The 19,061-nt window shown below is 35.9% G+C and overlaps 1 protein-coding gene across 1 annotated transcript in view; it reads right to left on the reverse strand.

Annotated features, from left to right (window-relative positions):
* Positions 1 to 9,586: 9,586 nt before the first annotated feature.
* Positions 9,587 to 19,061, reverse strand: part of Paip2 (polyA-binding protein interacting protein 2) — a 37,722-nt gene continuing 28,247 nt past the window's right edge. The window contains exons 4-5 of the mRNA XM_081765033.1: positions 13,738 to 13,801; positions 9,587 to 12,806 (exon numbers count right to left, since the gene is read on the reverse strand). Coding sequence (XP_081621159.1) covers positions 12,711 to 12,806; positions 13,738 to 13,801 — 160 coding nt within the window. The 3' untranslated portion in view covers positions 9,587 to 12,710. The remainder of the gene's footprint in view (positions 12,807 to 13,737; positions 13,802 to 19,061) is intronic.

Below are 19,061 nucleotides of genomic sequence, written 5' to 3' on the forward strand. Positions count from 1 at the left end.
AAACATGGAAGTCGACCATACTCATGGTTACTAAAAATACAATTTCTACATGCCTTACACCTCCCGACCACGTTTCTACGTTAGCAAGTAAGAGGTTTGTGTTTAGGTTAGGCTCGTCAATACGTTTTGCAAAGGGGCCCGGTTTAACTCTGACGCACCACAGGTGCGAGAAGGGAGAAAAACACTTTTTCTCTCTCCCTCTGTGTGTCTATCTATCTGTTTGTATATATATAACGCTATTTGTGAATGCCATAACCACCCTAATTTTCAGCGGATTGAGACGAAACTTGGCCCAAACATAAATTGTTGAAATATCTTGATGAGTTTGTTAACCAGAATAATCAGATGAAAATGTTCAAAATGGTGGCCCTTCAAACTCTTAAAAAGTTCCAAGGGAACCAAATTTCGCCCATAAATAGGTATTCAGAAAGTTTGAATAAATTTTCCTCTTTTACTGAAATATTTGTGTGCAGAAACTTACTGAAATATTGGACCCGATTAATGGCCTAAAGAAGGTTCACGCCCTTTCGCTACGGTCAGTTTTATTTTTTATTTTTTTATTTTATTTTATTTTATTTTATTTTTTATTATTTTTTTTTTTTTTTTTGCAGGAGGGGGTTATCTTCCTACTGGAACAAGATGATTGTTAGTGATGATATGAAATTACACATTGAAAGTGAAGTAACTTGTGTAACGTGTTATTTGAAAGAATAATATAATAAATGTGCATTCCTCTAACACAGAGAACTCATGTATTTCGAGTTCGGGAGCCTGAATGGCGAGGAGAGTTATTTGATTTGCTTTTTAGTAACACATTGCATTGCAAATAAAGGTAGGCAACATTAGTGGTAAGTAAACAATAATAATAATAATAATAATAATAATAATAATAATAATAATAATAATAATAATAATAATAATAATAATAATAATAATAGGTGTTGTTTGTGGCAAGGCAATATATTCCTCAGTTCTTCTTCAAACGTAATGATTGTAACGCCATATCTCCCTTACAAACAAAATATTAGCAATTTATATCGAGAGAACGGGAAACTGTAGAGCGATGGGACCAACGTTGGACAGTATGCGCTCATAGTACTCAGAAAAGTAAGCGATTTCAATGCAAAATGAACGAAGAGTCATTGTCATGGGTACTCATGGGGCCACGGCAGAGCCCTCTTTAGGCAAAATGTCGATAGCTTATATCGAGAAAACAGGAGGTGATACTGGGATGGGACCAACGTTGGACACCGTGGACCCATAAGGCGCATCGAAAAAATTAGGGAGGCGGGCGCCAGCCAGCCTTACTTATTTCCACATAATAATATAAAATTATATTGTCGAAATACACACACGAGTTAGATACTAAAATTTCATATTATTATTATTATTATTATTATTATTATTATTATTATTATTATTATTATTATTATCTACAGCGTTTTTTCATTACGTGAGCATGTTTGACATGAAACCAAAGAGAAAATCCATCCTGTAGCGAAAAGAAACAATACTTTCTCTCAAATGGATAAAATATCAAGCCGAGATTGATTCGAACTCGCATGGACGGCACGAAAAGCCAGTGCTTTGTCCACTATTTTTTTAACTGACTCACCGAACGCGTTTCAGTAACTTACTTATTGCTAATTTTACTTGTTTCACTCGTTTAACTTGCTTTTTCTAATAACTTGTAACGACAGGGACACCAACACTGAAACATCGAGGACAGTTAAAAATCATAAATGCTCTCCCGCCGGGAATCGAACCCGGAACACCATACACCAAAGACGTAAGCGTTAGCCACTAGACCAGCGGGGAGGACACTGCTCACTCCCTGTGTCGTTAGGGATTACGACCACTGTATTACCAGCTATCACTTCTGTGGGTTGCATACTATGATCACATGTTTCTTCTTTGCTGGAAGAGTAAAACCTACATAATATGTAATACATGAGGTATTTAGACCTACATGCTCTTCATATAATGTAATAAAACGGTCATGGTGTCGGATTTTAATACATGACGTATTGCAGTATACAACATGCTTTGCATTACTTGTTTGTTTGTAGACAGCTACTAGCTTAGTGTTCTGAAATGTTGTGTATAAACTAGGGATAGCCCGTTCCGGAATTATTAGTTTTCGGACTCCCGAAAGTAAAGCCGGACAAATTCCGGAATTCGGAAAATTCCAATTTTGTAATAATTTCGGAATTCGGAAAAATCCGGAATTTAGAAATTTCTGATTTCGTTAACATTCCGGAATTCGGAAAATCCGGATTTTTTCGAAAGTCGGAGTTTTTCTCAATTCCGGAATTTTCTAAATTCCGGATTCTTTCCGAGTTCCGAAATTCTTCTGAATTCCGGAGTATAACTGAATTCCATAATTTTGCGAAATCCGGAAAGTGAAAGTTCCGCTTCCGAAAAATGAATTTATTTTGGTTAATATGAATCGTGGCGGAAATAAGTCTTTGACCAGGTAATGGCGACTGCTTTGAAAGATATGGGGAGTATGAGAATTCAATCTGTCATATTTGTAGTTTCGTGTGGAGAAAGAACGAACTTGTGAACCAGTGGTTTAAGAAAAACTCAAGTTATTAACATAAACTTTGCCGACTTCATAAAAGAAATACGAAAGACATTTTGAATCGAAAAATATAACATACAAGTTTGCAAGCGGAGACAAAGAAACCTAACGTAACCAGACTAAAGACGGATCGTTTACCGCGTAGCGATCGCGGTTCAGTGGTCAAGGTGCTTCTGTGAATGCACGTTGCAATTTTTTTTCTTACTTTAGAATTTTTGATGGCGATTGATCAGCGATAACATACGTTTTATTATATTCAGATATTTGAATACTCGGATGTTTCAATACTTGAACTATCAAATCTTCAGGAATAATAATAGTAATAATAATAATTATTATTATCTCGTAGAAGATTAAAAGCTAGAAGCTAAATTATCGCTCAGGTCATACCATTACAAGGAGAAACGTGACATTTGGAAAGAATATTTCGGTTTGGTTTAATGTTGCTCACGAGAAGAGGAGTTTCTCATCTCGTTTCTAAAACAAATAAAATAACATGAGAATTAACATTTTACATTCGAGACGGGTCAGGGCTAAATCAAAATTTTCGTCTCTCTTTGGAGATGAGAATCGAGACGAGACGAAAAGTATTGTAAACATTTCCCGTCTTGTCTCGATTCTCGAAATAGTGTATGTCCATTCTTTAAGTAACAATTGCTCTGTAGACTGAATCTCATAGGCTATTTCGTTACATTGTATTTCAGAGCTCATTGAATTATGCTCTGTGTAGGTATTTTTGTAGCAAAGCTTTTATATTTACCTCTGCATATTCTAAAAATTAGTTTATTATGTGCCTTACTGTCGCGTGATATTCAGTTATATTTATTACAGTTATTTTCCTCAAAACATACTTTCTACATGAAACTTCAATAAAAGGTTCTAGTTTAAAATGTTGGTAGTTGCAGAGGTGTGTCTTGAAGGTACGGAACCCTTTCCCCTAAATCTCTACTTTTAAGTAAGTTTTGCCAAATTTCAGGGCAAGTTTAAAACTATTATTATTATTATTATTATTATTATTATTATTATTATTATTATTATATCAACTCCATGTATAATCTTTAAAAGATATACGGTTTGTATCTGAATAGTAAAAGCTAATTGACTGTCGATCTCGGTCGTCTGGAAGTCTTCAGGAGGCAAGGACATCGGTCACGTTCTGGGTTTGAGTTCCGAAGGGGCAAGTATTCGGGCTCGAGCAAAAAATTGTTAAAAGTTATAGGCTTCATCCAAACATATTCAAAACAGCTGGGACCGGGTTTGGGCTTCTCAACGGCTCGAGCGGCTCGGCTTACAGCTCATTCAATATCAAACCGAATCGAGAAGTGAGCCGAGCAAACAGCTCACCACACCGAGCCGATTTGAGCCATCGGCTTAGTTGAGCTGAGTCGAAACGTGCTGATGAACTAGTTTCAACTTAGCTGGCTCGAACCGGTTCACATGAGCCGAGTAGGTGACCCATCCCAACCGAGAAAGCTCGAGCCATCGGCTCAATTGAGCTGAGTCGATGGCTTGTTCCAACTAAGCCGGCTCGGGTCATTGGCTCATCCCAACCGAGCCGACTCGAGCTGTTCGCTCAGTTGATACGAGCCGAGCCGGTTGATATCACTACCCGAGTTGTCTTCTGCTTGGGCTTAAGAATTCGACCGTGCAGTTCTCAGCCTTGATTTTAAGAACTACAGTATATACTTATATTGGTGACATTTGAGGCTGTCTCGTAATAATAATAATAATAATAATAATAATAATAAACTCTTGTCTTCTCGTTATCTAGACTAGACGAGATACACTAAAATTGCCCCACGAGATGCACTAAAATTACGAGATGAGACGCACCTCTGTCGTGAGCAACACTAAAAGTATTCCACATTACTGCTTACATTTCTCATGGTTTTTGCTTTCCAGTCTAATCAGGCCAATATTTCAAAACGAGTTAAAACGAGCTGAACGAGCGAGAGAGCCATTATCAAACTCACTCAACTCGAAACTAGACCTCGAAAACAGTGACTTGGCTCGGAACTCAATTCAAGAAAATTGCCTTTGACTCGACTCAAATTGTACTCGAGTTGAATTGAATTTTGGCTCGACTTGTGCTCATCCCTATTCGTGTTTGTATTTTATGTTTCCACTTCAACAATGTCTACTCTTATTTCTCCTTTTACCTGCTGTTTCTGGATTTATCTTTCGGTGTCGTCCTTTATTTACACCGTGCACTATTCTTATTCCCAGCTTGTGACCCGCTTCAATGTCTTATTCAGTTTAGGCTTTTCTTCTTACATTGACTTCACATGTGATTGATTTATTTCTCACTTTCCGCGCACGACCGATGAAAATGTTATTATTATTATTATTATTATTATTATTATTATTATTATTATTATTATTATTATTATTATTATTATTATACTATTGAACTTGCATGGCGAAATTACTGTATAATACGATATCATTTCTGTAATTTTACTCCATTGTATGTTATTTAGTTTATTAATGGGCACTAAATTGTCTCCAGATCAACGAATAAATTAACTACGGCATGCACTTTGGTGGAAATATCATTGCAATAAGATTATTGGTTCGTTCCAAACATGTACATGTAATGATATTTCCACCAAAGTGCATGCCGTAGTTAATTTATTCGTTGATCTGGAGACAATTTAGTGCCCATTAATAAATTAAATAACATACAATGGAATAAAATTACTGAAATGATATCGTATTAAACAGTAATTTCGCCGTGCAAGTTCAATAGTATAATAATAATAATAATAATAATAATAATAATAATAATAATAATAATAATAATAATAAAACATTTTCATCGGTCGTGCGCGGAAAGTGAGAATTAAATCAATCACATGTCAAGTCAATGTAAGGAGAAAAGCCTAAACTGAATAAGACATTGAAGCGGGTCACAAGCTGGGAATAAGAATAGTGCATGGTGTTAATAAAGGACGACACCGACAGAGAAATCCAGAAACAATAGGTAAACGAAGAAAAAAAAGAGTAGAAATTGTTGAAGTGGAAACAAAATACAAATACGAATAGGGATGAGCAGGAGTCGAGCCAAAATTCGACTCGACTCGAGTTCAATCCGAGTCGAGTCAAAGGTATTTTTCTTGTAGTACTTAAAATTGCACGGTCGAATTCTTGAGCCCAAGCAGAAGACCAACTCGGGTAGCGATATCAACCGGCTCGGCTCGTATCAACTGAGCGAAGTTGTTGTATTACTATACATCTGCTTCCGCCCCTGTCAAATCTGGTCGATCTCGTTGACGTGACATATTTGCTTTTTTATACCCCTTTCTTCGTTTACTGAACAAAACAGTAACTATTCTGAAATATACTACTGCGCATGCCTCGTAGATAAATATTTCTGATGCCAATAGTTTCCGTTTTGTCCAAGGAATGTTCTTTTTCTTATTCCCAGCATGACCCTTTTATTACATTATATGAAGAGCATGTAGGTCTAAATACCTCATGTATTACATATAATGTAGGTTTTACTCTTGCAGCAGAGAAGAAACATGTGATCATAGTATAATACCCACAGAAGTGATAGCTGGCAAGACAGTGGTCGTAATCCCTAACGACACAGGGAGAGAGTGGTGCCCTTCCCGCTGGTCTAGTCGCTAGCACGTGCGCCTTTGGTGTATGGAGTTCCGGGTTCGATTCCCGGCGGGAGAGCATCTATGATTTTTAACTGTTCTCGATGTTTCTGTGTTCGTGTCTCTGTCGTTATAAGTTATTAGAAAAAGCAAGTAAAATTAGCAATAAGTAAGTTACTGAAACACGTTCAGTGAGTCAGTTAAAAAAAAAGTGGACAAAGCACTGGCTTTTCGCTCCGTCCATGCGAGTTCGAATTAATCTCGGCTAGATTTTTTATCCATTTGAGAGAAAATATTGCTTCTTTACGCTACAGGTAGTCCACTCTTTTCGTATTTTTCGCTGTCGTTCACAGTTAAAGTAACTGACTATTATTCTTTCTACGAATGATGGATCTTCTCTTTGCCTTCATGTCAAACACGCACACGTCATGAAAAGACGCTGTCGATAATAATAATAATAATAATATGAAATATTAGTAGCTAACTCGTGTGTGTATTTCGACAACATAATTTTATATTATTATATGGAAATAAGTAAGGCTGGCTGGCGCCCCCCCCCCCTATTTTTCTCGATGCGCTTTATGGGTCCACGGTGTCCAAAGTTGGTCCCATCCCAGTATCACCTCTCGATATAAGTTATTGACACTTTGCCTAAAGAGGGCTCTGCCGTGGCCCCATGACTACACATGACAATGACTCTTCGTTCCTTTTGCATTGAAATCGCTTACTTTTCTGAGTACTATGAGTGCATACTGTCCAACGTTGCTTCCATCGCTCTACAGTTTCTCGTTCTCTCGATATAAATTGCTAATATTTTGTTTGTAAGGGAGATATGGCGTTACAATCATTACGTTTGAAGAAGAATTGATTAAGATATTACCTTGCCACAAACAACACCTATTATTATTATTATTATTATTATTTTACTTACCACTAATAGTGCCTACCTTTATTTGCAATGCAATGTGTTACTAAAAAGCAAATCAAATAACACTCCTCGTCATTCAGGCTCCCGAAATCGAAATACGTGAGTTCTCTGTGTTAGAGGAATGCACATTTATTATATTATTCTTTCAAATAACACGTTACACAAGTTACTTCACTTTCAATGTGTAATTTCATATCATCACTAACAATCATCTTGTTCCAGTAGGAAGATAACCCCCTCCTGCAAAAAAAAAAAAAAAAAAAAAAAAAAAAAAAAAACTGACCGTAGCGAAAGGGCGTGAACCTTCTTTAGGCCATTAATCGGGTCCAATATTTCAATAAGTTTCTGCACACAAATATTTCAGTAAAAGAGGAAAATTTATTCAAACTTTCTGAATACCTATTTATGGGCGAAATTTGATTCCCTTGGAACTTTTTAAGAGTTTGAAGGGCCACCATTTTGAACATTTTCATCTGATTATTCTGGTTAACAAACTCATCAAGATATTTCAACAATTAATGTTTGTGCCAAGTTTCGTCTCAATCCGCTGAAAATTAGAATGTGGTTATGGCACTCACAAATAGCGTTATATATATACAAATAGATAGATAAGTGGACACACAGAGGGAGAGAGAAAAAGTGTTTTACTCCCTTCTCGCACCTGTGGTGCGTCAGAGCTAAACCGGGCCCCTTTGCAAAACGTATTGACCAACCTAACCTAAACACAAACCTCTTACTTGCTAACGTAGAAACGTGGTCGGGAGGTGTAAGGCATGTAGAAATTGTATTTTTAATAACCATGAGTATGGTCCACTTCCATGTTTTTCTTTTTACTTTTTGCAGCTACATCGGAACGTTCAATTTTTATTCTTCACTAATTGCAAATGGCGTTTACATTCAAAATATGAGGAATTTTGGTGGCATTTGTTCGGATATTCTTCTCTTTGGAAATGAAGAAAAGAATAAAAGCAATACGCAAAGACAAAAAGTATTATCAGTACTAAACATTACCAATAATAATTACTACGAAAAACTAAATACGACCTCTTTTACCATCTCTCATGAGTTGTATGTATTATTAACAAAAACTTTTAAAAATGTCCTTGCCGAGGATTCGAACTTGCGTCCTTTGCATTTGTAAGCCAGCACCTTAACCACTACACCAAGATCATGGCATGGTGATCGTTTAGTTGTCGGCGTATTTGTTGTATTTGTGTTTTATGTTCCCACTTCGACAATTTTTACTCTTTTTTTGTAAGTTTAACAGCTGTTTCTGGCTTTCTCTTTCGGTGTCGTCCTTTATTTACACAATGCACTATTCGTATTCACAGCTTGTGCCCCTCTGCAATGTCTTATTCAGATTAAGCTTTTCTTTTTGCCCCTCAGTAAACATTTGATTGATTTAATTCTCATACTCTCCACGGATGGAGCGCAGGAATGCCAGACTCGAAAAATAGGTGTACATTTACTTTCCTGACAGATCATACCTAAAAACAAAATACACTGAATATTTCACTTGACATTGTAAATGTCACTTCTAGAAAATTATACTCTTTTTATCAAACTGAAGGAAAATCAGTAACTAAACTTCCTATGAGTAGGAAAGATTTGCTGTCTTCTGAAAATACATAGGTACAAGTTACATTTAAGCATTAAACATAAGCATGTTACAAGTTTCAACATTTTCCTTCATTGTTCTACGTTTGTCACTTATCACCAGTCCATACTTGGGAAAGAACTTCTCACAATTGACATTGCTTATTGGAAGCCACACATGTAAGTGCATTTACAACAAACTTCAAACAATCGTCACTTCGGAACTCCCCATCCAGCTTCGACGGTGATAGCTAAAGCGCAACATGTTCTCTATAGCAGTGTCCGAATCACCCAAAATGCACCGTTCATGCCATGTTCTACCGTTCCGTCAGCGGAAATTAGCGTTTTTAAATTAATGAAAACGTATTTTTAAATTTTCGCGTAAAACTGCCAATTTCGCGTTTTATCGCACAACGGAAACCAATAAAAATACACACAGAATATCATTAAATGTCAAGAGACTGAAAATTATTTAAGTCGGACGCATTTAGTTTTATCGCGCGTTGCGAAAAACTCGTGTCTCTAGGAATGAATCTTCCCCTCCCCCCATATAAAATATTCAACGGATATAGCACCTTCCTATCTCTACATCTTCCCGAATTGGAATCTTACGGCGAATACGTTTGCCGTCAAATCAGCAAACCTCTATGAAGGTGGTATTCAAGGACTGCTCCATGGATGTGATATATAACAAAACAAATGTGTCCATAGGTGTTGCATGGGTGAAGGAAGAGTAAACGGAATTTTAAATCACTAATGCATCTGGTTCATAGACGCAATAGGAACTCTTGGTGTTCCCCTGTACGTATATGACTTTTTCGTCTCAGATCCAACTGTTCCAAATGAAGATAAAAAGCAAAATTAAAGCAGCAATTACTCGTATCTAATTTTTATTTCGTTTTTGTACTGTCTTAAAAATCTATATACAACATGTATTTTCAGTCATACACTACACATTCCATCCTCTCTCTCTCTCAGAAAAAAATAAGGAACAAACAACAAAAATATACTTAAAATGGCTCACAGTGATTATTGTATTTTCTGCCACATTTTTTTTTTTTTTTTTTTTTTTGCATTGCTTATAAATGCATTTTATTTGGCAATAGTAACATACTTTGTTTATTCAAAAGGAGTCCCCTAATAAATCAAACTTGAAACACGTATACTTTCTAACAATCCTGAATTATGGCAACACTGGTAAACATTCTGTAACGACCCACTGAAGTATTGGCAAGAGCATTAAACGCAAGGTTGTGAAAGAAAAATAAAATAAGACACCTGGGGACAATAAAATACATTTCAAGTACGCTTACAATACATATATGTATTTTTTTTTAAATTTTTAAGAAGTTTTTCATAATTTCCACGCTATTTATTATTTTTTTACTAGTTTACACACTGCTTCTATTATGTCGAAAATACCTTCACCATTGTTATGTTTTATTTTATTATTTTATTTATTTATTTTTTTTTTTTGTTTGTTTTCATCCGTATGGGGTATGTGTGCTCATGCATGCACGTCACATGTTTTACTGCACATGATAATAGAACAAATATCCATAAATTTTGGCAAAATAAAAGCTGAATTTAGACTAAATAAATACCAATCTTACGGAAGACTACCTCTGGGTAAACCAAAAAGTTAAGTTTACCTAAATATCACAACCATCCATTAAACATACATACAATAATTAAAAAAAAATAATAAACTCGAGAGATTCAATACGATATTCCTTACAATTGATACAAATTGTATTTTCATTTTTGAGTATACGAGTAATAGTCAGGGCTTGAAAAATCTTGCTTGCAAGTACTACAAAGAAACAGTGTTTATACTCGCCAATGTAAAGCCACTGGCAAGCAGATTTTTCAAGCCCTGGTAATAGTATAAGAACACTGGGAGCTAAATTTGTTGTGTTAAGTACTGGGGCGGGCCAGATTGATCTGTACAAAATACGTTTAGTAATAACTACTTCTCATTTCAATAGCACCACAAAATTTCTTCTAAGTACGTGAAAATTACATTAGACTTCGCAAAATTAAGTTTTTCTCTTCTTATTTTCAACAATGTCAAAAAATGATCACAACCTTTTTGACTGCTTCATATTCAGCTTTTTACTATATTGCATTAGCCTTTCTTAGAAATGGAAGTTTGTCAACGTGTGTAGCTGCAGCTACACATTGCGAGTGCACTAAGGTCAAAATCACGTTAATTATATTATGAATGCATATGAAATGCTTTTCAGCTGGAAAAAATATTCAAGCATTACCAGAAATCTGTAATCAGAATACAGCATTTTGAAATGGAATATGTCAATTTATCAAAATTTCGTAACTATATATTTTTATACCAAAAACACTTCAACACAAAAGCACTTCAGCTGATATTTATTATTATTATTGTTTACCTATCCTTTACGAAGTACACTTAAAAATTTACTATACAGTAACAGATAATGAATAAAACCAACACAATATATTATATGCATGCAGAATCTGTATACGTTTCCCAACTGAGATACTTCATTAAAATTGTGTGTTAAAAGACATATTTTGAATCTTTGCATATTAACATTGTAATATGATTCCAACATTTACAACTGATTAGAGATCATTTCATACATAATAAAATATCTGAATTACGAATTACAACACAATTGTTTGAAAAATTTAAAAATGAACTGTACTTCAATACCTTTACAAAGTGACATGCAACAGGATATTTCTGGAAATTAATTAGCACTATAGATGATGTGACAACTCTACATTTGCATGCTGTTTATATTAGAATATTTGACTAGACACTTTTAGCAGTGTGATGTTCGCTTGGTTAAAATTACGCATTTCAACTTATTATTACATTATACATTTAATATTGCTTTTAATATAAATAAAAGTAAACTGAGTACACGGTTTGAAACTATCACTCCTGAAGGGAAAAAATCTCATATTTATCGTCATAACTTAACACAAACTTTATACTTCTCTGATTAGAAGTTTAATGCTATTGAGAAGAGTTAATTTTTGTAAAATTACACTGGAAATAATTTACCTTGTATTTGCCATATAAGAAATTATTTCTAGCTCTAACAGTATGATACGATCAGCACAAGATTATGTTCTTTCTTATGCAGACAATTTCATTAACAAAGATACAGCTCAGCTGTTTTATGAAGGCCTGTTAATAGTGAAGCTAACTTAGACCCACAACTAGCGTTTGTGTCAACCGGGACACGTGCCCCGCTTGCTCCTCCCTAGTCATGGTCCTGAGCTATCTTCTATAAATATGGTAATCCTTCAGCTGTTTACATATTTGATTTAATGATGTGAATCTTAAGGTAAAGCATAATTAAATGAATACTCGTTTATTAGTGTACTTTCAGAACAATTTTCAAAATGGTACACTATTTCTTTATTGAACCAGCACGAATCACTACTTTGGTTTGTTAAAAAGTTTTATTTAAAATGAATACGAAGGAAACTACACTACTTCCTACTAGACGGAAGAGTAAATCGTTGTTATATTTGGTTCGATGTTTACGGACTAAATACGTAATATTGTGATATACGAGGCACACTCATTTTTACCCTTTTATCTTTCACTTGATTCTTGCATTTGAACTAAAAACGAATTCATACCACTTTCTCTTTTCACTGGGCAATCAAAAGTTTCATTATTACTACTCGCATTTCTTTTCAGGTTTAATTGAATACCCCTACATGAAATAAGATTTAAAAAAAGGGCTGTACCAAATGTGAAGAGACCGAACTACCTTATCTAAGTTATTAGGAGGACTTTATAGTAGTAGTTTGCTCTAAATAGAAACAAAACAAAAATTATATTCCATGTGCTCATTTTCTCATGCATGCATAGGAGATACATACACTCATACATATATACAAGATATGATGGAACATTCATCTGACTACTACACTGAACTCTCATAGTCAGCATAACGAAATATCAGCAATTGATGAAAACTGAGTCAATGAACTTCTATGAGGCTTCTGGCTTCGGTGGTCCTGTGTTAGTGAAGACCGTAGCACTCCTTTGTTGGGGCACAAATTCAGCTGCATTTGGATTCAGAGTACTCTGAAAAACCAAGCACACTTTAACAGCATACTGCATTAGAACAGAAAACTAATAATCAAAGTTCTTTACGATTCCTAATACGATCTACTATTGACTAAGACTTCTTAGAAAGCTCAAGGAAGACCAAATGTTTACATAAGCAGAATTAAAAAAAAAAAAAAAAATCTACTATTACATCTGTTTGTGTAGGAACTTATTAACTGACTATCATTAAACCCATGACTTAAAGAAGCTAAGGATTCATTCGTTGAGAACAGCTTGCAGTCTGAAGCTATCCTACGCCACTAGCGCCTACCCTATTATATACTAGCCTCTTTCCATCTATTCAAAAGTCTTTCACCACAGGTTTCTCCTATTGTAACTACATATTTCTCATTCGAACTGAGTGCCTCACTAATATCAGATATCTCAATCGTATTATCTTTAGGATATTCAATGACTTGGGATTACTGAAAAACCCAATTTCTAATCTGAGAAATTAAAAAGAACGAACAAATGGATATTAAACAAGTGAGTTTCGTTTCACATTGTAAAACCACGGTGAACTAGTGAATACTAGGGGCCAATATTTAACCAAAAGTGACATATTTACGACATCTAGTTTCACTAGGCGGATAAGGGAAGGGAGAAGATGGAACTTACTTCAGGATGCTAAATCTACATCAAAAAGCAATTTTTCTGTTTATTAAACATCCAAATGGTTAGCGCGTGGGACTTGTCTGCGATGTCTTGGATTAAATTCCCGGCGAAGGCGTACACTTTTTGGGTTGACCGTCTTAAAAGCTAGTTGGAAATTAGAAGTAGTGAACTATGATCTTAAAAATGGACCTGAGAATGAGATTTACTCATTTAACTGAGCAATATACGGCTGGAAATGGCCCTTTGCAGCCTCTATGACCATGAACTTAATTTAGAAGATTTCAATACTCACCTGTCTCGCCAAGTCATCTTGAACTCGAAGACTTTCCATATCTTTGCACAAATCGGAAGTGTTGCTAAAAAACACGTAAACAAAACTTAAGTATAGTAAATAAACTAGATATTGCAATTACAACTTCTCAATATTTTATGTTAAGAAATAAGCAATGAACTATAAAATTTTCATGTTGGAATTGTTACTTTCTCGCTGCAATTTCAGCTATTCTAATTCGATCTGAGCGAACTGAAGAGGTTATACATAAACAAAACACTTACAACATACCGAACTAATTTTACCAACTTTGTTCTGTACACAAACTACTCTCCATTCCTCAGTCAAAAATTACAATATAGCTACACGAATTCTTTAAAACTAATCTCGTAGAACGAGGAAGACCATCTAGAGAATGGTCTCAAACTTCTATTGTCGATTTGAGTTTATTAATATAAATTCACTTTCACTTGACAAGCGGTTTCTTTTAACATAGTTGTACGTTTCAACAGAATTTGTTATACAGGAACGATCAAAACCAATAATATCGATCGAAATTTATTTATCATTCTACAACTCAATTTTGTACCTCTTCCGACTTTAGAAAATATTGCATGTTCCGTTTTGATTATATTGTTCTCTTATAAATTTTCGTCTTCTGTCTTATTGCCTTATAAATTGTTATATATATATATATATATATACTGCCGGTCAAAAGTTTCCGGAAACTCGCTTCAACTTACATTTTTATGAGCTAATCAATTTATATTCGATAGGGAAAGCCCCAATTTGAAATATTTTGTTTGTGTAAGTCTCAATAATGTCTCAGGAGGATAATAGACGTTTTTCGTTTTTCTAACATGTTTACATGTAGTAAAAAAGAAAGATTATTAAATTATTGTAAAGTCGGCGATTATTTTAATTAAAAATAACGTGATCACAATCATGATATAACTTTGCCTAATCGAAGTACGGTTAAACATTAGCCGTTAATTCCTTATTATAGTTACCCCTGGAATATAATTCCTTGATATACAGGCCTTATGAGACATAAATAATGTCAGGAGTTTACATCATTAGTGAACAATATTATAAGATACAGTACAGTGACGTTTTGAACCGTGTTTGTGTGGATGCTTTGCCTCTTCTGAGAGTTTGTTGCCGTTATTGTTAGAAATCACGCACAGAGGTAAGATATTAAGTGAAGAGGCACACGTTAGAATCAATGTGTGTCATAATGTGGGCTTTTCTATTCGTCAAATATCTTTCAAACTAAAATAGACTCCATCTACTTTTGGTGATTCCATCAAGCGTTTTCAGCGAAGACGAAAGAACGTGGACAAAAATCAAACTGGAAGGTCTCGTATTACGTCATGTACGAAAAATCTTACTATTGTATTGTTTAGTAAAAGAAATTTGAAACTTATTGCAGCGGAACTCCAATCAGAATTTAATCGCAGTCACCCAACAAACCAGGGTTGGCTGGTTTTTTCAAAAAAACCAACTGGTTTAAACCAAAAAAAACGAAAAATGTTCGTAAAAGTGTAAGTGTTTGTAAAATCTTGATGAACACACATTTGTGGGTTATCACGTTTCACTCCCGTATATTATTCGTATTATATTCAGACCTAAATTCCCCATTCATTACTCAAAAATATTATACTACAAAAGCAACTTTTTTTATATATAAGTTTATAAATGTTTGTTCTGTGATTTTTTTGTAGTTATTATTGTTGTGTAATTGCAATCAAAGAAAAATTCTAAATATTGTTTCGTTTCAATGTTTACTATTGATAAAATACATCGAAATGCCGTACTTTTGTGTGGGGGAGGAGGGGTCATACAGACCCCACGAGAGGCATTTACTGAAATGAGAAGTATCTTTGGTATATATTTATGTATGAATGAGTCGGAGCCAAAGTGGACTCAAATAATTCGTATCTTTATACACTTTTCTTACTGATATGCAAATTAAGTCGTTGTATTTCTTTATTTTCGACCAATAAAAGTCGTTGTTAACTAACTTGAACTAAAATAGTTGTTCTGTACTCCGTAGTACTTTGAAATTGTCCATATGTAATTCTGTATAATGGTTTCACTTGCGCAACTGTGTATCTTTTTGTCCTTCTGAAATGACTCTTGACAGTTATATTAAGAAGCATGTAAAGATCAGTTTTCTTCAGTGAACAGAATCTTTCTGTGCAGATTGTTGGCGTAACGCCGCAACAGTCTCTTCGATTTAAGGACAGTCTGCGACATTAATGTTTGGGTCAGAAAGTGGTCTGTCCGCCTCTTATACGCCCGTAGATGTAGGTCACTCCTGATCACACGAGACATGGAATTTCTGCTGATGTTCATCTCAGCAGCCATCACACTTTGTGTTTGAACAGGATTTCTTCGAATCCTTGCTGCGACTGCTTTCTGCACCTGCGGGGTTCGTACCGTTCGTGGACTGCCACACTTTGCGCGGTCGGTTGCCGTTCCAGTCTCGTATCACTGTATGGCGCGATACACGAATCTCTTGCTGATTTCTAGGGGTTTCAGGAGCCTGAAAATCTAACCGGCTGTCTTCCCAACTTTGTGTAGTGCAATCATTGCTACACGATTTTCGTAATCGCCCCACTCCATCAAAACTCAGTACAATATCAACGTATGTCATGAACAGTCAAATACATACTACATGCATCTTCCCCTTTATACATACCGTAGATGGCAGCATTGTGCCACTCCGGATGCCTAGAGCGCCACTCCGAACTTTGTGACAGTATTTATGATATAACTAGGTATATATATATATATACAGGGGATAGACAAAAAAAAATCTAAAAACACTTCATACAGGACACGTAAGTTTGGCCCTCCACTGTACAACACGTGTTGCGATTGCCGATCATATTTTGTTTTGAATGTGTCATGTGGTCCTTCCTCTTTCGTCAGCAGTAACCAGTTCACCTGTGAGTGTCGTGGTGTGAAAGTGGTACGGTAAAATGGGCGATCTGACAGACTTTTAAAGATCGTTGGTGCCCTTGTGGTTGGAGCTTCAGTGGCAACAGTGGCGAACATTGTGGGGGTATCGAAAGGCACTATGTCCAATGTTACGAGGGCATACACAATTCACGGGCAAACGACGTCTGCAAAGCACAACAGTGGTCGAAAGAATCCTGTCAGATAGGGACCGGAGGGCTTTAAAACGGATTGTAGCAGCTAAAAAGAAGACCACTGCAATGAAAATTACGTCTGAAGTCAATTCTGGCCTACAGAGCCCGTTTCATCGAAAACAGTGCGACGGGAACTTCATAAAATGAAAATTCATGGCAGGGCCGCTACCGCCAAACCCCTGGTCACAGCAGTAAATGCGAAGAGGCGTATCCAGTAGGGCAAGGACTATAAGGCGTGGACTCATGAGCAGTGGAAATACGTAATGTGGTCCGATGAATCTACCTTCACCTTGTTTTCAACAACCGGTCGTGTTTACGTATGGAAAACACCGTCGCAGGCCTATGATACCTGCTCCAAGCTGTAAAGCATGGGGGTAGTTTTGTTACATTATGGGCAGTGATATCGTGGTTTTCTGCAGGTCCCATCATAGCCCTGCATGGGAATGATGAATGCTAAGGCGTATGAGGCCATTTTGGGGGACCAGGTTCTATCCATGGCCCAAATATTATTCTCTGATGGTGATGGCATTTACCAAGATGATTTGGCACCCTATCACGCTGCGAAAACAGTGAAATCATGGTTTGAGGAGCATGACCAGAAGCTATCACACCTCCCCTGGGTCCCACAATCACCACATCTGAACATCATTGAGCCACTGTGGTTTGAGTTAGAAAGGCGTGTTCGGTCTCATTACCCTCCACCAGCATCCCTTACGGAACTGGAGCATGTTTTGGAGGAACATTGGTACAAAACTCCACACAGAGGGTTGATTAATTCGTGTGTCAATTTCATTTGTTCACTGTGCAAAAGTGATATGAGGTAAAGCCGTGATATTTGGTGCAACTTTAGACGAAGGACATAAGTTTTGTTTCGCCATAGAAACATGTCACTTGTGCAAAAGGGTGAAGAGATATAGGGTCAAAGGTTAAATTTAGATATTTTCCTTATGGGATTGCAATGGTGAATTCTGGAAGAGCCTGGAAAAATGTAAATCGAAGTGATAACAAAGAAAACGCTGTATGGTATGATTCTATGTCGCAAGCCGGCTAAATATGCGTCAATCAAGTGTCATGGTCCTGAGATCACGGTCAGATCAAGGTCACAGGTCATCTTGAGAACCCATTTGACATGAGGATCGGACTTTGCGTTGTTTTCACTGTATTCAAATAGGTTCTCAAGATGACCTGTGACTTTGATCTGACCGTGCCCTCTGACCTTAACACTTGATTGACGCATATTTAGCCGGCTTGCGACATAGAATCATACGATACAGCTTTTTCTTTGTTATCACTTCGATTTAAGTTTCTTCAGGCTCTTCCAGAATTTACCATTGCAATCCCATAAGGAAAAAATCGAAATTTAACCTTTGACCCTATATCTCTTCAATCTTTAGCACAAGTGACATGCTTCTGTGGCGAAACAAAACTTCTGCTCTTCGTCTAAAGTTACACCAAATTGCAGGGCTTTACCTCATACCCCTTTTGCACAGTGAAGAAATGAAATTGACACACGAATTAATCAACCCTCTGTATATAAGAAAGATTTTATTTCTTATGTACAATTTCGAAGTTGCCAACATCGCCATTTTTGTTTTGTTTCTACAAAGTGATGTGTCTACAAAGAAGTTCACCAATTGCTCTTACGCAAGAACTTGTGTTAGTTATGTTGGTTGCAGATAAGAGTTGCATGATAAAAAGGAATAAATCATAGATCCAATCCAAATAAAAAGTAGTGTATTGAGGCGACTCACTTAAACTGAAATCGGAAAGTATTGTTATGAGTTCGTCGGGACTTCTTTTGTGGGTATAATGTTAAAGAAATACACGACAGTCCGGTATTTACGAGGAAAAAATATATTTTATACAATGAAAAAATCTGTTGTTTTCATTAAAAAGTATTTTTGCGTCTTTCTAATAACTCGCTAAAACTGTCAATACGTTTGCGGTGATTAACTGTGTGCTTGAGTGTATCCCTAATATTTAGATCTATGTGGCGATTGCTTTTAATTCAATCGGATATTGTTAGTTAATGGAAGTTAAATATTTTCAATATGGAAAAGTTTTTAGTAAAACTAAGAAAGCAACTCTATTACGTGCTTCCCAAATAAATTCATTGATCAGGAAGTTAATTCTCATGACATGAATTTCTGATTACCCAAAAAAAGCGCAATGGAAGGCCAAATTTGA

The sequence above is a fragment of the Thermobia domestica genome, chromosome 1, assembly GCF_964235325.1.
Source record: "Thermobia domestica chromosome 1, izTheDome1.hap1.1, whole genome shotgun sequence".
Taxonomy (NCBI): Eukaryota; Metazoa; Arthropoda; class Insecta; order Zygentoma; family Lepismatidae; genus Thermobia; species Thermobia domestica.